Source organism: Tursiops truncatus, chromosome 15, assembly GCF_011762595.2.
Source record: "Tursiops truncatus isolate mTurTru1 chromosome 15, mTurTru1.mat.Y, whole genome shotgun sequence".
Classification (NCBI taxonomy): domain Eukaryota; kingdom Metazoa; phylum Chordata; class Mammalia; order Artiodactyla; family Delphinidae; genus Tursiops; species Tursiops truncatus.
Window position 1 is genome coordinate 8730007 of NC_047048.1, and position 20682 is coordinate 8750688.

The 20682-nt window shown below is 46.2% G+C and overlaps 1 protein-coding gene across 1 annotated transcript; it reads left to right on the plus strand.

Moving 5' to 3' along the window:
• The first annotated feature begins 18652 nt into the window (after nt 1–18652).
• Nucleotides 18653–20388, plus strand: CCL24 (C-C motif chemokine ligand 24). Its single transcript, XM_004324606.2, has 3 exons — nt 18653–18725; nt 18966–19083; nt 20162–20388. The coding sequence occupies exons 1-3, from the start codon at nt 18653–18655 to the stop codon at nt 20328–20330; spliced, it is 360 nt and encodes a 119-aa protein (XP_004324654.1). The 3' UTR covers nt 20331–20388.
• The last annotated feature ends 294 nt before the right edge of the window (nt 20389–20682 follow it).

Consider the following 20682-nt stretch of genomic DNA (forward strand, 5'->3'; position numbering starts at 1 on the left):
AGGTTAACGTGCCTTCCCGAGAAACAAACTCAGTCTGACTGTGTCCCAACCACAACTTCTTCTACACATTGTAACCCAAATTCCCTTGCCTCCTTTCCATCTGCAGCTGAATCTCTCAACACACGCACACACCCCTATCTCAATCCCTTGACAACTCCCCAGAACAAAAAGTCCCCTTCCTTCCGGAAGTCAGCTCTTTGGTAAACCTCGACTCTGCTGACAGCCTAAATTTACATTAATCTCGTTCTTGCTAAAGAGTTGAGAATTCCTTTTCACAGATAAAACCCATCTGTATTTCACAGGAAGTCACCTCTGAGTCACAGGCGGAAGCACCAGGCTATTCAAAGGCTGCCCTCTATAGGGAAGGGCTGGGAGAAAACATTCGAGCCCAACAGGCTTGACCAATAGTGAGCAGAGCTTGTTCTTTGGAATCATATGAAATGAGTCTCTTCCATTGCAAATGGTGCCATTTGGAGATTTACAGGTGGCGATTATGACCCTCTAAATCTCCTGTTCTTCAGGTTAAATATCCCCACTTTTTCACATATCTGCAAAAGGGAGGAAGAGCTAAGTGTTTCATAAAATGTAAAGTACCACATACCCTGAAGTTATCCCGTTGCATGGATTCAAACCTCAATCTCCATCCTGTTCACCCTCCTCTAAACACAATCCACTTTGTGAATAGCTTTCACACAGAAAACAACCCAAAATATCGGCAAGGCTTCACGTGCAAAATTACTCACCACAGCATTATTTGTAATGGCAAAAAGAATCCAAAAATCAACTTCAGTGAGAGGTTCAGTAACTTCTCAGCCTCTTTCTCCTCCAATGTAGTGTGTTTCAAAATAAGAAACCAGCTCTTGAGGCCAATCACTGTCAATCGTCAGCTCGAAAAAGCCATCAGTCACATCACTAAGTAGAAGAAATGCTAACACATTTAACCAGTTGAAACCAAACTTTCAAACCAAAGTGTCAACCAGTTATCTCATCTTTCACGGCAAAAATGCGTTATGGCCAATTAGCTACGTGGTGAAAATGTGTCTGGCAAGAATGCTTGTGGCAAAGATGCTGACAGCAAAGATGCTTGAAGGTGAAGGTACCTGGGATTGTTTCGAGGGTTAAATAGAATGCTTACCGTTTCTGGCAGGTGGTGACATTTGTCAGTGATAAGTTCTCCTTACTAGGAAGGGAGACTAACTTGCCACTGTGAGCCCAAGCTGCAAACAATGAATACTGTTCTTTGGGCCAAAACATGGGCACTGAGACACAAAGCTGAGGGGCAAAAGGGGAGGGAAGGCTAGCCTGGGGAAATAAAGCTATTTTCTGATTAGATAAGGCTTCCACGTAACAAATATCTGTTGAACATCTACTTTGTTCCACAGGGTTCTTCTGTGTATCGGGTTCAGCAGGAGGTCCCACAGCAGGTTAGCGGCAGAGTTGGAACTAGAATTTGGGTCCCATCATCTTGACTCAGTACTAAGGAAGTGTGGGTGGGAGTTGTGTTTCCCTGGAAGGAGTAGAGATTTCACTTTAAGTCAACCTGGAAAGAGGCCAGTCCTTGGACAGTAAATGGCGGGGTGGGGGAGTGGAGGGTGGGAACTCCTCCGACTGGGCTCAGACTGGACTGGAGGAAAGCAAAGGTCTCTCTCTCTCTCCTGGCCTCAGGCCCATTGAACATGTGCTCTGAGGCACAGGCAAAGGGATGGTTCACTTGATGCGTCAAGCTGCCTAGGCTGAGATGCCCAGGTGTTGGTTGAACACCAGTCTAGACGTGGCTGTGGAGGTACTTTTTAGATGCGATTAACATTTGAATCAGTAGACGTTGACTAAAGCAGATCCCTGTAATGTGGTGGGCCTCATCCAATCAGTTGAAGGCCTTAAAAGCAAAAGCCTGAGGGTTCCTGAAAAGAAGCAATTCTCCTCCTGCAGACTGTAACAGAAACCTCCTCCCTGAGCATCTGGTCAGCGGCCTGTGGAATCTGGACTCGACGCTGTGACATCATCCTGAATTTCCAGCCTGTCGTCTTGCCCTACGGATTTTGGACTTGTCCTCAACCCTAATCCTGTGAGCCACTTCCTTCAGATAAATCTCTCTCTCTATTTCCGGAAGCTCTAGCTCTAGCTATACACCCTAATGGTTCTGTTTCTCTGAGGAGCCTCACTAACACAAACAATTTCTCCAGGAACCGACTCCTGCGAGAGCTGAGGCTGGGAGTGGGGCAAGGGCAGTGCTGGAAGGGTCCTGTGGGGGGATGGGCACCCGTGGACTCCGGCTGCAGCCCCGCCCAAGACTCAGCTGGGAGGGTGTGCACCGGGGTCAGCAGATGTTGGGCTTGCGAGCCAACTCCACGCCAGCCCATCGTGTGCAGCTCACGGAGCTAAGACTGGGTTTTGTACATTTCAAGGGCTGTCAAAACAAACAAACAAACAATCAAAAAGAATAGGTGACAGAAGATTGTATGTGGCCCACAATGTCTAAAATATTTATGATTTGGCCCTTTACAAAAACAAGTTTGCAGACCCTGCTATGGCTTATTGTCCATTAACGTCCAATAGACTTTCATCAGATGTTATAGTCTGATTGCAGCGGCTCTGTGGGGAATTAAGGGATGACATGGTGTCAGGGGAAAATTGGCGCCCTCTCTGGAAGTCAAGGGAGGTGAGAGCCGTGGAGATCACCGTCAGAAAAGGCGTGTACCCAGGGCATGGTTATCTCACAAGGGACAGATGTGGTCAGAAGGCCAGAGGGGAAGAAACTGACAAATCCACCTCGAGTCCATGAGAAGCCGCCCCTTGGGGACACACAGAAATGACAGATGAATAATATGAGGGGACCTGGGTCCCAGTATGGGTAAAGCAGGCTCTAGGTAAATCTCATTTGCGGGGTTTAATGAAAATAATGAGACTTTGTTGGGGAAGGTGTGGACTTAACATTTTTGTGGATGGACCAGCAGAATTATTCAACACGGAAACCGAGTTGGTAAAGTGAGGTGGTTGGTGGACGTGGCCGGTCTCGTGTCACCCAGGCTCTGCTGAAGCATTGGGACCCAGTTCTTCTCCAGGAATGAGGATGCCTTTCTAATTATGGGATCCTCTCGTTCATCACAGAAATATGCCTTAAATGCTAGAATATAATAAGACCACAAAGACAAAGCTCCTTCTGAAGAAGTCTAAAATAAAGGGTCTTTTTCCCAACTTGAATATATAAACTTTTAGGGAGAATGATGCCTATTTATAATATTATATTTGTACTCTTTATAAAATGTATGGTCATGAAGAACCTAGGTAAAGGACGGGAATAAAGACACAGACCTACCAGAGAGTGGACTTGAGGACACAGGGAGGGGGAAGGGTAAGCTGGGACAAAGTGAGAGAGTGACGTGGACATATATACACTACCAAACGTAAAATAGATAGCTAGTGGGAAGCAGCTGCATTGCACAGGGAGATCAGCTTGGTGCTTTGTGACCACCTAGAGTGGGATAGGGAGGGTGGGAGGGAGGGAGACGCAAGAGGGAAGAGATATGGGGATATATGTATAGGTATAGCTGATTCACTTTGTTATAAAGCAGAAACTAACACACCATTGTAAAGCAATTATACTCCAATAAAGATGTTAAAAAATGTAATTTATTCATTTAGGTATATGCACATTTTTTGAAATGCATGTTATATATAACAATGTATTAATTTGCAAATATTGGATTTTCCACTTTCTGATTTCATGAAACTATTTGTTTCAAATCTTTCCCTGAATCTTTGACACCAGTGTCTTTATTATCACTAGAACCCTCCTCTTAAACACACACACACACACACACACACACACACACAAATACACACAGCTTTTTATTACAGAACATTTTAAACATATATACACATCAAGAGAGTAGTATAGTGAAACCCCAAGTACCCATTACCAGCTTCAGTAATTATCAATGCCTGGCCAATCTTGTTTTCTTTATGTCCACCCTGTTCATCTCTCCCACATATTTTTTTTCTCTTTTAAAAATTGAGGTAGGGGGAATTCCCTGGCAGTCCAGTGGTTAGGACTCCACTCTCTCACTGCCGAGGGCCCGGGTTCAATCCCTGGTCAGGGAACTAAGATCCCACAAGTCATGTGGTGTGGCCGAAAAAAAAAAAAATTGAGGTAAAATTCACGTAAGATTAACCATTTAAAGGGTATACAATTTAGTGACATTAAGTATATTCATGATGTTGTACAATCACCCCCTCTGTCTAGTTTCAAAACATTTTCTTCAGCCTCAAAGAAACCCAAACAGCCATTAAGCAGTCACTCCTACCCCCGACCCCTGGCAACCGCTAATCAGCTGTCTGTCTCTTTGGGTTTACTTTTCCGGGTATTTCATACAATATGTGACCTTTTGTGTTTGGCTCCTTTCACTACAGTTTATGTCTCTAATAAATAAGGCTTTTTGGCAGATAATATAATCATAATGACATCCTTCATTATGATATAGTCATAATGACTATTATGACATCCTTCAAAATCAACAATTTTTTAGTATCACCTAATACCCAATCTGTGTTCAATTTCCCCAGTTATCTCAAAAATGTCTTTTCAGTTTGTTCCAACGAGACGCCAACTAGGACCACACAGTACACTCGGTCGCAATGCTTCTTAGGTCTCTCTTTCTCTCTTTTTTTTTTACAATATTTAATTTTCATGTAGTTTCACCTATTATAGAAAATAATATACTGATTAAGAATACTGTTTCCCCCACTCTCACATTTCATGCAACAATTTTATTCCAACGCGTGTATATCTAGAGCAATATTTTGAATCATTCAGGAGGGTATCCAGAGCACATCATATTTAAGATGTCTCAGGTTTTAAATAGAGCACTTTTGAAAATCATATATGATGTCATCATTGGAAATCTGTAAAATTCTTTTTAATTAATTTATTTTATTTATTCTTTGGTTTTTTGTTTTTGTTTTGTTTTTGTTTTTGTTTTTTTTTTTTTTGGCTGCATTGGGTCTTCGTTGCTGCAAGCCGGCTTTCTCTAGTTGCAGTGAGCGGGCGATACTCTTCGCCTTGGTGCGCAGGCTTCTCATTGCAGTGGCTTCTCTTGTTGCAGAGCACGGGCTCTAGGCACGCAGGCTTCAGTAGTTGTGGTTTGCAGGCTCTAGAGCGCAGGCTCAGTAGTTGTTGTGCACGGGCTTAGTTGCTCCGCGGCATGTGGGATCTTCCCGGACCAGGGCTCGAACCCGTATCCCCTGCATTGGCAGGAGGATTCTTAACCATGGCGCCACCAGGGAAGCCCGGAAATCTTATCACGAGCCTGAAGCAGCCACCTGTGATATCTACAAAATTTCCATACCGTCCTTTTTTGTTTTTTGTTTTTTTCCGGTACGCAGGCCTCTCACTGCTGTGGCCTCTCCCGTTGCGGAGCACAGGCTCCGGACACACAGGCCCAGCGGCCACGGCTCACGGGCCCAGCCGCTCCGCGGCATGTGGGATCTTCCCGGACCGGGGCACGAACCCGTGTCCCCTGCATCGGCAGGCAGACTCTCAACCACTGCACCACCAGGGAAGCCCTGTACATTCTTCATACATCAATGCAGTAAATCTTAGGCATGAGTACACTATATGATGAATGCTGAGTCCTTCTAGTGAATCTCTACATGAAGAGATGGTCTTGGGGACCCTGATATGAATCCATTTACATTTAATGTAATCATCAGTATAACTGGGTTTAGGGCTACTATTTTATTTGGCTTCTGTTTGTCTTATCCTTTAGTTTGTTTTATTTTGCTTTTGTCTTACGTTCCTCTGTTCCTACTTTCCTGCCTCCTTTTGTGTTAATAGCATATTTATTTTAGAATTTCTTGTTAATCTATTAGTTCTTTTGCTATATCTCTTTACATTACCTTTTTAGTGGTTACTCTAAGGAACACAATATACATCCTTAACTTTTCAGGCTATTTACAGCTAATATTGTATCTTTTGATATACACTCTAAGAACTTTGCAACCATCTAGGTTCATTTCTTCTCATTCTTCATGCTATACTTATCATATATATTATACCTACGTATGTAATAAACCTCACAATAAAATGTTTTAAATCTTTGTCATAAACAGTTATATATATTTTAAGTAAATTAAAAGAAAAAATATTGCCTTTAATATTTACCCAAATATTTACTATTTCTGATGTTCTTCATTCCTTCCTAAAGATGCAGGTCTGTGGTCCAACAGAACAGAACTCATCAGCCTTCATATCTGAATAAGAGTTCCCATCTCACACCCACTAACTCAGCTAAGTTTTTGACAATGCTTTTGGGCTGGCACACAGGGTGGAGATCACCATGCCCATCTTACAGGTAGGAAAACTGAGACCCTGGAAGAGTTAGTGACTTGCCTGCTCAGCTGCTAAGTAGCAGAGCTGGAATCAGAATCTAGGTCTATCAACTCTCGGTCCAGTGTCTTCCCATGTTTCTCAAAGATGGCAAAATAGTTAGAACTCCTCGTGTTGTATAGACAGCTTCTCCTATTGGGGTCATCATATTCTGGGAAACTCTGTCCATCAGGAGATCATTCCTGTAAGGAGCCATTCTTGAGGGTCCTTGGTAGCAGAAACCAGGGAAAAGATGAGCAAAGTGATATTTCTCATGTGCCCTGTCTTCCTGCTGAGGTTATAAGCTTCCTGAGGATGGAGAGGGTTCACGGGCACAGTGGTTGGTGTTGAGATCCTTCCCATCTCCTCTCTCAGTGCCATCGTCTGTCTTGGTGCTCCACCTCTCCCAGGAGCTCCTTTATTTTATTTTATTTTTATTTGTTTATTTTTTGAATTTTTTATACAGCAGGTTCTTATTAGTTATCTATTTTATACATATTAGTGTATATATGTCAACCCCAATCTCCCAGTTCATCCCACCACCACCCCACCCCCCGCCAATTTCCCACTTGGTGTCCAGGAGATCCTTTAGAACCCCATCTCCCCCAGACTCCCAAAACTTACTGGATAGCTAACTACCCAACTCACCAAGGACTTTCTCTGTAGCCTGAGCCACTGAGTCAATGAGTTGGGGCTGCTTCCCAGGGGTTTTTGGTGGATAAGGCATCACCATCATTCCATCACTCATTTCTACTCAATGCTCTGCAATTTGCCAAGTGCTCTTGTAACTATCTCTCAGTCAAGCCTCCTACTGCTTCCAGGAGGTAGGGCAAGCGAGAATATCCCAGAAGCATAAGATTCCCAATTATTCCCACCGACCCCATGAGATTTGGGTTCAAGTAAATGGGAACAGTGTGTCTGACCCCAGATCCAGAACTTCAATATCCTTGGGCAGCCCAGTGAAAGAGCTGGGCCTCTGTGGCTCCAGCCTCATGTTTTTCTGTCTTAGGGAAGAAATCCAGCTGGGCTAGTCCTTCAAGAAGAATGCCCCTTTCACTTCTCCTTTTAGTGAGGTCCTCAGCCATGAGCTTTCGAGGATCAGCAGAATCTAATCCTTCCTTAGCTTCCAAGCAGGAGCTATTTCTACAAGGAGAAGGATGGGACCTGGCCTCAGGCAAGACAGGAAAAGCTGGTGGTTAGGGCTTCCTGTCCCCAAGCCCGGGGACTCCTTGCCTTCTTAGGGTGTGGCCTCCTCAGCCGTGGCCCATCAGGACCTTTGTGCACGTGCTCAGAGGCCTTCCCTCCTCCTGCATCCACCTGCTTTCAGTGAGCCTCTGGCTAGTAAATATATTCCAACCTCCCTCTCAGCACCACTCTTTCCCCTCCTTGCATCTCCCAGAACTTAAGGACCATGAGCCCCCTAAGTCCTCATCCTGGGTCCCACCCAGTGGTATACCAAGGCCAGCACATACCGACCTGGGACAGCATCTCTTCCCAACTCCACGTTCAGTGACACCAGGTTGAAAGCGTGAAATCAGCCACTGTAGGAGTATTTACATCATAGGAATCAGCAAACATTGCAAATCAGAGCTTTCCACTCAGAGCCAGTTGTTAAACATTTACCAGCACATCACTGGCCCCATCTTACCTGTCTGTCAACCAAGACCTGCCAAGTTATTTGCTCATAATCACTGGTATTGGTATCAGCCACTTCCAGGTGGAGTTCCTGAGTCCCCTTTCCCAGCAGGTCATCCAGGCCCCAGGGGGCAGAGCCAGCCAGGTGGTGGCAATGGAAGCCAGGCCAGCATGCCCTGAATTGACAAGGACAAGGAGATATGGGCAGAGCATGGATAGTTTCTGCTACAGACACACACATACACACATACTCACTCCTGGTTTACCTTAACACTTGTGGGTCCGTTTCAATGCATATTGGAAAAGATACAGCCAGTACACTAAATCTGTGATTTCATGGGTATTTTTATTTTTTTGTTTTTGTTTTTTTGGCCGGGCCACATGGCTTGAGGGATCATAGTACCCTGACCAGGGATGGAACCTGGGCCCCTGGCAGTGAGAACGCCAAGTCCTAACCACTCGACCACCAGGCAATTCCCTCATGGATATTTCTGGATGAAGTCAATTTCAATTAAGTGTATAATAGATTGGGTGGTGGGCAGAAGTGGTAAAAAATTATGGAGATGATGGAATGAACGAAGTTTAGCTGTTGGTGATGGGGTCCTAGTGAAGAATTTTAGGCAGGGGAGTGAGCAGGGCTAGTTTGCATTTTAGGAGGAGTTGTCTTGCATTTGTGTGCAGAACAGATTGGAGGGAGGCAAGTAGGGGCAGAGGAATGGGGTTGAGAAGGAATAGATGGGTCTGGGAGTTAAACAGGTACAATCAACAAAATTAGAGACATTATCAGATATGGGGAGGGGACAATGGTGACTTCCCTGGACATTAAGGAATAATATGTGAGTTGCTTTGGGGGCAGGACAACTGAGATGCAGTGTGTTATTTCTGCCCCCAAACTCCCAACCTCACCTCCTCCCATTACCTTCTGGAACTCAACCGATCTGCCGCTCACCAGGCTTCCCATTGGCTTGGAATGTCCTTGACCCCTTGTCCTGCGGAGCTCTTGCCGCCTTCTTTTTATTTTTTAAAAAATAATTTTTATTGGAGTCTAGTTGATTTACAATGTTGTGTTCATTTCTGCTGTACAGCAAAGTGAATCACTTATAAATATACATATGTCCACTCTTTTTTTAGATTCTTTTCCCATATAGGTCATTACAGAGTATTGAGTAGAGTTCCCTGTGCTATACAGTAGGTTCTTATTAGTCATCTATTTTATATATAGTAATGTGTATATGCCAGCCCAATCTCCTAGTTTATCCCTCCCCTCCCTTTTTCCCCTTGATAGCTGTAAGTTTGTTTTCTACCTCTGTGAGTCTATTTCTCTTTTGTAAATAGGTTCCTTTGTACCATTTTTTTAGATTCCACGTAGAAGCGATATCATATGGTGTTTGTCTTTCTCTGTCTGACTTACTTCACTCAGTATGACAATCTCTAGGTCCATCCATGTCGTTGCAAATAGCATTATTTCGTTCTTTTTTATGGCTGAGGAATATTCCATGGTATATACGTACCACATCTTCTTTATTCACTCCTATGTCAATGGACATTTAGGTTGCTTCCATGTCCTGGCTATTGTAAATAGTGCTGCAATGAACACTGGGCTACATGTATCTTTTCAAATTATGGTTTTCTCCAGATATATGCCCAGGAGTAGGCTGCCTTCTTTTCTGAAGCTTCCTCATTTGCCACACAGAACCGTGTCTTCCTTTGCACTCCCAGATCCCTTCGTACCTTTGTGCCTGCAGGTGCTTGGCACTAGCAATGACCCCCCTTGTTAATATTTATTACAGGCCGGGCACCCTGCCAGGAACATTATGTACAGCACGTGGTTCACTCTTTTCTCATAATACCCCTGGGAAGCAAAGGGTTTCATCCCTACTTCACAGATAACAGAACTGAGGCTGATAGAGCCAGTATATGAACCCAGGCCTAATTGTCTCTAAAGCTCGTGCTCTTAATCTCTCTGCTACGTATGCCTTATCATGCTATAGTGTAATTATCCACTTATGCATTTGTCTTTCCACTGGACTTAGAGTTCTAATGGCATTGAGTCTGAAATGGGTCCTTCCCTGGATCCCAGAACCCCAGAACTGAATGGGACTTCCTCATCTGAAGCCTGAATTTCCTACTTGGAGGCCTGCCAAGAGGTGCTTGCATGGTCCCCTTGTTGGGGATCTCACTATCATTCAAGGTGAGCAGATCTGTCTCTGAATGGCTCTGCCCACTACCAATGTCTTTCTTCTTTGAGCTTGATCTCTTGACCCCTGCTTCTGTTCCCCTGGGGCCTCCAACATCTAGGAGGTAGCAATGACACTGAGACATACAAGGGGATCTTCTAGTTCCCTTTGGTTTACAGCTGTCCCAGTTCACCAGGCAGAGTGGACCAGCTGGTTAGCGGTACCACTATCTGTGCTCCTGTTTGTGTTAAGTTGAGCTCTGGCCTCCAATAATCTAAGCATGGTGTATGGTAAAAACCATATATAGTGAATGCATAAATTCATGCTGCAAGTAAAACTTAACATTATTTGAAACTTATCAGACTTTTATATTGTTGATTTTTGAGTTAATTTCACACACTGAGCTGCTGACATAAACATACGTTTAGTTTTTATTACATGGTCAAGAGTCTTTTTTACTAGTATGTTTATATACATCATCAATAAGCAGGTCTACAATTAAATTTTTGTGGTTTTTTGTCTTTTGTTTTTTTTTGCGGTACGCGGGCCTCTCACTGTTGTGGCGTCTCCCGTTTCGGAGCACAGGTTCCGGACACGCAGGCTCAGCGGCCATGGCTCACGGGCCCAGCCGCTCCGTGGCATGTGGGATCTTCCCGGACCAGGGCACGAACCCGTGTCCCCTGCATTAGCAGGCAGATTCTCAACCACTGCGCCACCAGGGAAGCCGGACAGATATTTTTAACCTCTTAAAACACATCCACTTCATCTACCCCAGGAAGGATCTTGAAACAGCTGTCTGTCACCCAGACCCCAGATCCCAAGAAAAGAGCAAGACCGATATTGTTGGTCCTATCTTCCAAGTCATTTCCCTTCTTCCTTAAAGCCCATTCAAGAGCCAGCAAAGGGATTTCCCTGGTGGCCCAGCGGTTGAGGCTTCGCGCTTCCACTGCAGGGGGCGCGGGTTCCATCCCCGGTGGAGGTACTGAGATCCTGCATGCCACGTGGTGTGGCCCTGAAAAGAAAAAGAGCCAATCTGCCTTGATATTCAATTTTAGGGGCCCAAGAAAGACCTCAATGACCCCATATATTTGCTCCTCTGCTGTCTAATGCCTGAAATGGGCTTAATTCCTCTAGTTTAAGGCTCTGATTGCTGTTAGATGGTGAAGACTTGCAGGGGCACCATGCTTTGAAGTTTACTAAAAGCTCTCATATCCATAACTTCCTTGGAGTCTCATGATCATGTCACCCACACCCCCTGCCCATTACATAGATGAGGAAATTGAAGCTTGGGAGAAGTGAGTGACCTGCTCAAGTCTGCACAGCTAGTTTTTAGCGGTCTGGGTATAGAACATTCCAGTATACCATAGCTGATTCTCTCCTTGATCCCCAGTCCAGTTCCAAACCTTCCTAGGAAGACTCACATGGCTTTTAAGAAATTTATCCCCCAGGTTTCTTCACTATTGAGTCACCGACTTTTTCTTTGTAATTAACATGTGATTTGTGGGGAGATACTTTGAGGCTATGTAAATATCCCATCTCTCATCACCCGTTTACCCACTAATTTTAGCATCCATGGGTGATTTTCTAACTCCATCATTTCTTCTATATTTATTAGTTGGCATCCTACTGTAGGGTAAAGCTTTCTCTTCTCTCCCTAGTTTGCTAGGGCTGCCGTAACGAAGCACCATGAACTGAGGGGCTTAAACAACAGAAATTTATTTGCTCCCAGTCAGTTCTGGACACTAAAAGTCTGGGATCAAGGTGTCAGCAGGGTTGGTTCTTCCTTGAGGGCTCTGAGGGAAGGATCTCTTCCGGGCCTCTCTCTTTGGTTTGCGAATGGCCATCTTCTCCCTGTATCTTCACATCATATTCCCTCTGTGTGTCTATCTCTGTGTCCAATTTTCCTTTTTTTGTAAGGACACCAGTTATACTGGATTAGGGCCCACCTTAATGACCTCATTTTAACTTGATTATCTCTGTGAAGACCCTATCTTCAAATAAGGTCACATTCTGAGGTCCTGGGGGTTAGGACCCCAACATTCATTTTTGTGGGGAGACAAAATTCAACCTCAAACTTACTTTGTTTGTTCATTGATTGATTGATTTCTTATTCAATACATCACTATCAACTATTACTGGTCCAACTGTCTCAGATTTGGCCAGTGTGAGCCCCTGAGAGCTGGCTCCTATGTCCTTTTGACATATCCCCATGATTCTTTGAGCAACTTCTTACTTTCTGGCACCAAAAAGATATTCCAGGTTCTACTTTCTTTGACCCCGGACTAGAATCATTTATTTCCCCAAGGAGAAATATCTTTGCTAGGTATGCTCATAGCTATTGGTGTATCAGTGTTTCTAAAAGATGATATATACATGGATACCTCTGCTTTCAATTCAGCAACGTTGGGTTCACGCACTCCTTCCCCCTTTGCATATTTTCAATGCCCCTCTCCAAGAAGCAGAAACCTGGCTTTAATGGTCCTCATTTGCAGAGGCCTAGAATACAAGAAGCGTCTTATTTTAAGCTGTTATCAGTCACTTAGGTGTAGAGTGAATGTGTGCCTTTTATTGCCTGTCTATAGAGTAGGTTTTGATATAAGAACGGAGAGAGGGAGTAAGGAGGCACTGGGGTCTGAGGACGGTCACAGGAGGAAAAACAGAGAGAGAAGGGGGCCCTCAAGCCTCAACTCTCTAAGGACTCGGCCATGGGACCCACTGAAGGAAGCTTCCTTGTCTGCCTGCTTGCCAGGAAGTGTGACCAAGGTAAGGGAGGACCGGGGGAAATCCCACTGCCTGTGCCCTCTCGGTTTCCAGTCTAATATATCAGACTGTTTGATGAAAGTCAGGCCACATGAGGGAGGCAGACAAGATCTTTGAAACTGGGCGCAGCTTTAATAAAGCCATTAATAAAGGCCCCACCATTTGAACAAACATTTTGAATGTTTCCACAGCATCTTCTCTTCCTTTTTTCATCTAATTTTTAATTGAGATAAAATCCACATCACATAAACTTCATCATTTTAACCCCTTTAAAGTGTACCTGTGAGCGGTATACTCACAATTTGTACAACGCTCACTGCTATCGAATTCTAGAATATTTTCATCACCCCCAAAAGAAACTCTGTATCTCCCCACTTTCTACTCCTTCCAGGCCCCTGGCAACCAGGAATCTGCTTTAAGTCTCTATGGATGTGTCTATTGTGAACATTTCTTATGAATGGAATCATACAATGTCTGGTCTGTTGTGTCTGTCATTTAACATAATGCATATATCGGTACTTCATTCCTTTTTATGGTTGAATAAAATTCCACTGTATATTGCATTGTACCTTCGTTTATCCATTTATCAATTGATGGACGTTAGGTTGTTTCCACTTTTTGGCTACTATGAATAATGCTGCTATGAACCTTCATGTGCAAGTTTCTGTGTAAATATTTTCAGTTTTCTAGGGTATATACTTTAGAGTGAAATTATTGGGTCATATTGTAACTCTATGTTTAACTTTTTGAGGAACTGCCAAACCTTTCCATAGTGGTTATACCATCTTACATTTCCATGAATAATATATGAGAGTTCCCATTTCCTTGCCAACACTTTTTATTTTCTGTTGTTGTTGGGTTTTTTTCATAACCATCCTACTAGCTGTGAAGTGATATCTCATTGTGGTTTTGATTTGCTTTTCCCTATTGACTAAGCAATCCACAGTTGAGCATCTTTTCATGTGCTTATGGGCCATTTGTATATCTTCTTCTGAGAAATGTCTAGTTAAATTCTTTGCTTATTTTTAAATTGGGTTATTTGTCTTTGTATTGTGGACTTGTTTATAATTCTGGATATTAGAATTATCAGGTGATTTCCAAAGATTTTCTCCCATTATGTGGGTTGGCTTTTCACTTTCTTGATAGTGTGCTTTGATTCACAAAAGTTTTTAGTTTTAAAGAAGTCCAACTTATCTATTTTTCCTTTGCTTGCTTGTGCTTTTGATATCTCATCAAAGAAACTGTTACTTAATCCAAGGTCATGAAGATTTACACCTGTTTTCTTCTAAGAGTTTTATCTCTCATTTAGATTTTTGCTCCATATTGAATTAATTTTTGTATGTGGTATGGAGTAGGGTTTCACTTTATTTATTTGCATGTGGATATCCGGTTGTCCCAGCACCAACTGTTGAAAAGACTGTTCTTTTCCATCGAATGGACTTGGCACCCTTGTCAAAAATCAATTGACGGGCTTCCCTGGTGGCGCAGTGGTTGAGAGTCCGCCTGCCAATGCAGGGGACACGGGTTCGAGCCCTGGTCCAGGAAGATCCCACATGCCATGGAGCAACTAAGCCCGTGTGCCACAAATACTGAGCCTGTGCTCTAGAGCCCACAAGCCACAACTACTGAGCCCGTGTGCCACAGCTCCTGAAGCCCATGTGCCTAGAGCCCGTGTTCCACAGCAAGAGAAGCCACCGCAGTGAGAAGCCCACGCACCACAACGAAGAGTAGCCCCTGCTCGCCACAACTAGAGAAAGCCTGCGCACAACAATGAAGACCCAATGCAGCCAAAATTAAAAATAAAAAAATAAAAAATAAATAAATTTATAAAAAAAAAAAAAAAAATCAATTGACTATAAATGTAAGGGTTTCTTTCCGGACTCTCAGCTCTGTTCTGTTGATCTGTATGTCTATTCTCACGCCAGTATCAAACTACCTTGATTACTTTACGGTGCAGTAAGTTTTGAAATCCAGAAGTGTTAGTCCTCCAGCTTTGTCTTTCTTTTTCAAGATTCTTTCGGCTGTTCTGAGCTCCTTGCATTTCCACATGAATTTTAGGATCATCTTGTCCATTTTCCTCCTCTTTCTTAGCCTTTTTCTCCCTCACTTTCCCCATATTTCTAACACTCTTGTTTTCAGGTTTCAGCTGCAAACAAGGTGTGGTCAGGGACTGTGACCAGAACAAGTTACTTCACCTCTGTGCAACAAAATGAATAATATCTACTCCACAGGGTCATTACTGTAAAGATTAGATTAAATGACATGATATATTAAAGGGAAGAGCCTGTGGATTGCTTAGTCAGTTCACCAGCTTGTAAACGAGTCGTAATAAAAACAACAAAACAAGAATGACCACTTTTTGTTTGCTGAAATATGGTAACAGGTATACACTTTACTGAACTACCTCTTTAATAAATAAGCCAACATATTTTTTCTTTTTTTAAAAAAACGTATTTATTTATTTATTTTTGGCTGAGTTGGGTCTTTGTTGCTGCGCGCGGGCTTTCTCTAGTTGTGGCGAATGGGGGCTACTCTTCGTTGCGGTGCGCGGGCTTCTCATTGCCGTGGCTTCTCTTGTTGCGGAGCACGGGCTCTAGGGGCGCGGCCTTCAGTAGTTGTGGGGCGTGGGCCCAGTGGTTGTGGCTCGCGGGCCCAGCCGCTCCGCGGCATGTGGGATCTCCCCGGACCGGGGCACGAACCCGTGTCCCCTGCATCGGCAGGCGGACTCTTAACCACTGCGCCACCAGGGAAGCCCCGTTCCCCAAGTCTTTGCCTGCATCTGCTGTCTTGGCCTCCTGCCCCTCCTTCTCCTCCTCCTCCTCCCCATCCCCCTCCTCTTCCTCCCCCTCCCCTCCCCCTTCCCCTCCTTCTCCATCTAAATGTTAGCTCTCTTACCATATGATCCTGCAATCCCACTCCTGTGCATATATCTGGAGAAAAACATGGTCCAAAAGGATACATACACCCCAATGTTCACTGCAGCACTGTTTACACTAGTTATCCCTTTCTATTCTTTCCTGGCATCTCCTACTTCTCCCACTCTTACTTTGAATAACTGCTCGGGCTGTTGGAATCCCCCCTTCCAGCGGGAACGTGCAGTTCCCATTTTGGGAGTCAGCATAAGTAGCTCCGTGGTGGCGTCTACTCACTCACCTTTCGTAGACCTCAGCTTTTCCTTTTGTAAAATGGGTTGGTAGTCCCTGCCTTGCTTACTTTCCCAGACAGAGCAGCGAGACTGGGTGCTTTTTTAAAAAGCTTCTTTGGAGGCTTCCCTGGTGGCGCAGTGGTTAAGAATCTGCCTGCCAATGCAGGGGACAAGGGTTCGAGCCCTGGTCTGGGAAGATCCCATGTGCCGCGGAGCAACTAAGCCCGTGGGCCACAACTACTGGGCCTGCGCTCTAGCGCCCGCGAGCCACAACTACTGGGCCTGCGCTCTAGAGCCCCTGCTCCGCAGCATGAGAAGCCACCCCAACGAGAAGCATGCGCACCGCAACGAAGAGTAGCCCCCGCTCGCCGCAACTAGAGAAAGCCCGCGCGCAGCAACGAAGACCCAACGCAGCCAAAAATAAATAAATAAAAGAAATAAACTTTAAAAGAAATGCCTTTAAAAAAAAAAAAGCATCTTGGGAAAGCCCCTAAATAGTGTTACTAATTGGGGTGAGGCACCCCACCCCAAACCCTCCCGCCCGATGACCTTCTGCCGTCCCAATGAAGTTGCAACACGTGGTCAAGGCGCGAAGGCTTCCCACCCTGCTCAGGCCAGTCCTCACCCTTCTCCTGCGTGCTGCCTCTGTCTCTCCCATCTCCAGCCACCCCTCCCAGCGCCCCCTGTTATAAAACCCAGACAGAGAGCAGGCTATCCCCTCGGAATTGTTGAGGAGCAAAGATTAGAAGCAGCTTCCTAAAATGGACTCAGTGAGAAGCCCTTGCATATGTAAAGGACTCTCACTGAATGCTCCTCTGCCAGGTGAGGGTCCTTACTGCTGGCTGGGGAGAGGAATGTGCAAAGCTAGTGAAGAGCTGAGCGGGGTGCTCACCATATTTCACTCCATAAATAAGGACTATGAGATCAGGCACTGCTGGCCTCCCCAACTTCAGTCTTGTCCCCATCAGAGGACCTGCTGCATGGCTCCCCTGTGTACACACTGACCCCAGTCATGCTGGGCAGAGACCACATGGGAGTCCCTGATCCAAAGGAGAGTGATTCAGAGTCGGTCCATCATATATTCATTCTACAAACGCTGGCCATGGGACAGGTGATCTGCACGGGACTTGGTGGGCGTGGAAATGAGACATTGATCTCAAGGTGCTCATGGTCAAGTGGGAGATGTAGACACACAGCTGGTCATCATCAGCCAGGTGATGTGGGCCACTGTGCTGCCACACAGGTGTGCTCCTGGGAGGCCACAGCAGGGAGGCTGGAGAAAACCAAGTATTTCCATGAGAGGTGAAATGGAGAGGACGCGAAGGGTTTAGGAATGGAAGCAGCAGTGAAAAGAGTCTCTAAACATGGGGTCCCAGGCTGGGAGTCTGGAATGGGGGTGGGGGGTGGGTGGGTGGCATGTCCCACTCTGACAACTGAGCCAAGTATTATGGTTTACAAAGCCCCAGCGCGGTCCCCACTGCCTTTCATCTTCCAAACCTCAGCAGAGCCAACCTCACACTCCACAAGTGCATGCGCCACTCTCCCCCCAGAAGAACTGGCCAGTCCTCCCTATGTGCCTCACTCCCTCACACATACACATTGTCTCAGATTGGGGTCCCCAAAGGAGACCCTGAGACGAGGATTCGTGGGCCAGTCGTTTATCAGGCAGAGCTTCCAGGGGAAACCAGTAGGGGAGGGGGAAGCAGACCCTGAAGGGGAGGAGACAGCCAAGTCTTGTCTCACAGAAGGAAACTGGCTCCACCCCTCCAGGAACTCGAGAAACAGTACACGTCACGCTGGACCTGGAGTTTGTACCCCTCCAGCAGGCATTGGTCAAGGGCTTCCCCGAGGATGTAAGTCTCCAGGCACGTCCCACTTGCCTAGAGCCTGCAGGCTAGGTGGCTCCGGCAGCTTGGGGATTGGGAATGCAAGGTCACCAAGAGGGGGTGCCGCATGAGCATGGGAGAGGGGTCCGAGGAGATAGTAATGAACAGTGACGGCATCCGCTTTCCTCTATGCCCACTCCGCCAGCGCCTGTGATAGTTGACTGCACACTTGACCTCACATCTGCCTCCGCAGTAGACGCCTGGCACATGGTACTTGCTTAACAAGAGTTGGTGAATGAACGAATGGATGGAAGGAGAGAGGATAACTTTACTCCTTTTCAGATGAGGAAACTGAGGCTCAGTGAAGTGAATGACTTACCCAGGGTCCCACAGGAAATGAGCAGCACAGCCAGGATCGCCATCATGCATCCAATGCGTTTGCACTTCGCCCTAGCAGGGCAATGCCCTCCGCCGCCAGCCCTTTCTTAGAGGACAAGATAACCCCTGACTCAGTTAGCAGCGACTTCCTTTTTGCTGATCTCAGAGGCTTCTAGGACTTTGAAGGAGGGGAGGGGAAGGCTCCCTGGGGAGGCTATATATATATAAGCACATGTTTCCTCCTAGCTGCCCTGGTAAAGGCCAGAGGGCAGCTGGAGTGCTCGCAGGGAACCACGCCCCTTGTCCCAGCCCCGCCCCTCCTGCCCCCAGCTTTGAGCTCTGAGCTGCCTCCTCTGCTCTCCAGGACATGGCAGCCCCCATGACCATGGCAACCGGCCTCCTGCTCATGGTCCTGTGCACCTACTGCATTGTCCTTACAGGTAAGAACTCTGACCCCACCCTGGGTCGCTCACACAGGACTGCCGTCCCAAGGGCATGGCTGGAATGGCACAGCAGAGGATGGAGGACTGAGCAGCCTGGGTCTGGAGGGGACTGCTGAGAAGGGGGCAGCCCAGTGGCTGGACTGGAGGGGTTTAGTGCAGGGGACGGGCTCCATGTTGAAGCCCAGAGTCTAGAGCAGGCTGGTAAAGAAATTGGCTCTTCTCTCTCCTGTCTTTTAGGCTCCATGATCATCCCCTCTTCCTGCTGCTTAGCCTTCATTTCCAAGAGAATTCCTGAGAGACGAGTGATAAACTACCAGCTGTCCAACAGGAGTGTCTGCCCCAAGGCAGGAGTGATGTAAGAAACTACTCCTCCTCGGCCACCTGGCAGGAGTGGGGCAGGGAGACGTGAGCCTTCAGGATCACTGAGGGCCCTGCTCTGTGACCCTAGGGAGGTCACCTCACCTCTCTGAGCCTCAACTTCCTCATCCATAAGATTAGGAAGAGGATTCAGAGTCAATAATCATGTACTGAGCACCAAATATATACGAGGCACAATTCGGGGCATATAACATTCCCTTATCTCACCCTCTCAGCCATTCTATGAGCCAGGATTGATTATTCTCATTTTACACGAGGCGATTAAGGCTCAGACAGGTGGCCTATTCAAGGTCACTTAGGACTCCAAATAACTTCAGAGTTACAAGACAGCAAATGTAAGCTCACTGCGCAAACAGTGGCATGCCCTAGAAATGTGGTCTTTTCTTAACCCAGAAGGTAGCATTTATAATGCAGAATCATTTACTTTTAGTGAATTGTTTAAACTTGTTAACACTTGTTTACATTTTTTTACCTTATAGCATTTATGCAATGGTTTACCGAATTCATGGAATTATTTTCATCAGTATGGAAATTAATTAAAACTTTGAATCTTAATTTTGTCTGCATCTTTGAGAAAAAAAAATTAATTATTAACTGTAATTTTCCCCACTGGCTCCAGACCCAGCTCCACAGCCTGGCATCCACCGCTCGGAGCTGGCTTGGAAAATGGCATCCCACTGCCCACTCCCAGCTCTGGCATCCTTATTGGCCACGCTTCCTTGCACACTGTGTGAACTGGAGGCCTTTTTTCTTCGGGGTTTTCAGTGCATCTTCTCTCCCCCCTGTGAGTAGACATTGTGTCTCTCTCTTCAGACCCAGTGTTATCTAAAGGCAGGGCTGGGCCTCCCCCATATGACAAGGAGGTTACTGAACATGAACATGAGGTTATTGAAACAAAGAGATGCAGACGCACAGAGAGGAGACATCGTGTCAGGAACCTGCCAGGAGGCTGGGACAGCAGCGTGTCCTCTGGGCTTCCACACGACCTCCTCAGAAAGTGAAGGGATCCAGACCCCCTGCCAGACCTCACGTGTGCCCTGTCACTCTTCCCGCAGCTTCACCACCAGGAAGGGCCAGAGGTTCTGTGGCAACCCCAAGTTGCTGTGGGTCCAGAGGTACATGAAGAACTTGGATGCCAAGCAGAAGAAAGCCTCCAGTAGGACCAGAGTGATGGGTGCCAAAGTCGCTGTCCAGAGGCACCCTGCCAACAGCACCTTCATCTAACCCCTGCCCGGCCCCCAGCCCTGAGCTTGGGCCTGGGTCTCACCTCCTAAAAGGCTGCTTGGGGCCTGGTGAGCCAGCGGTGATAGGCAAAGGGCTAATGGTCCTGTTTCCTAGCATCATTCTCAGGGGATGTGTCTAGTCTAAGGCAGGGGAGGCCTGCTCCTGGGGGCTGAATGAGGGCTCCAAGCATCCCGGGCCTCTTGCCTTTCCTGAGCTGGGAGAGAAGGTCCCGGAGGAGGGCCATGGCGGTCCTTTGTCCTCCCCCTGAGCTGGGGCGGGCACTTCCCTGACTTCTGGGTTCCGTCAGAGCCCAAGCGCATGAGTCCTACCCTGCAGACAGACTCTGCTTGTA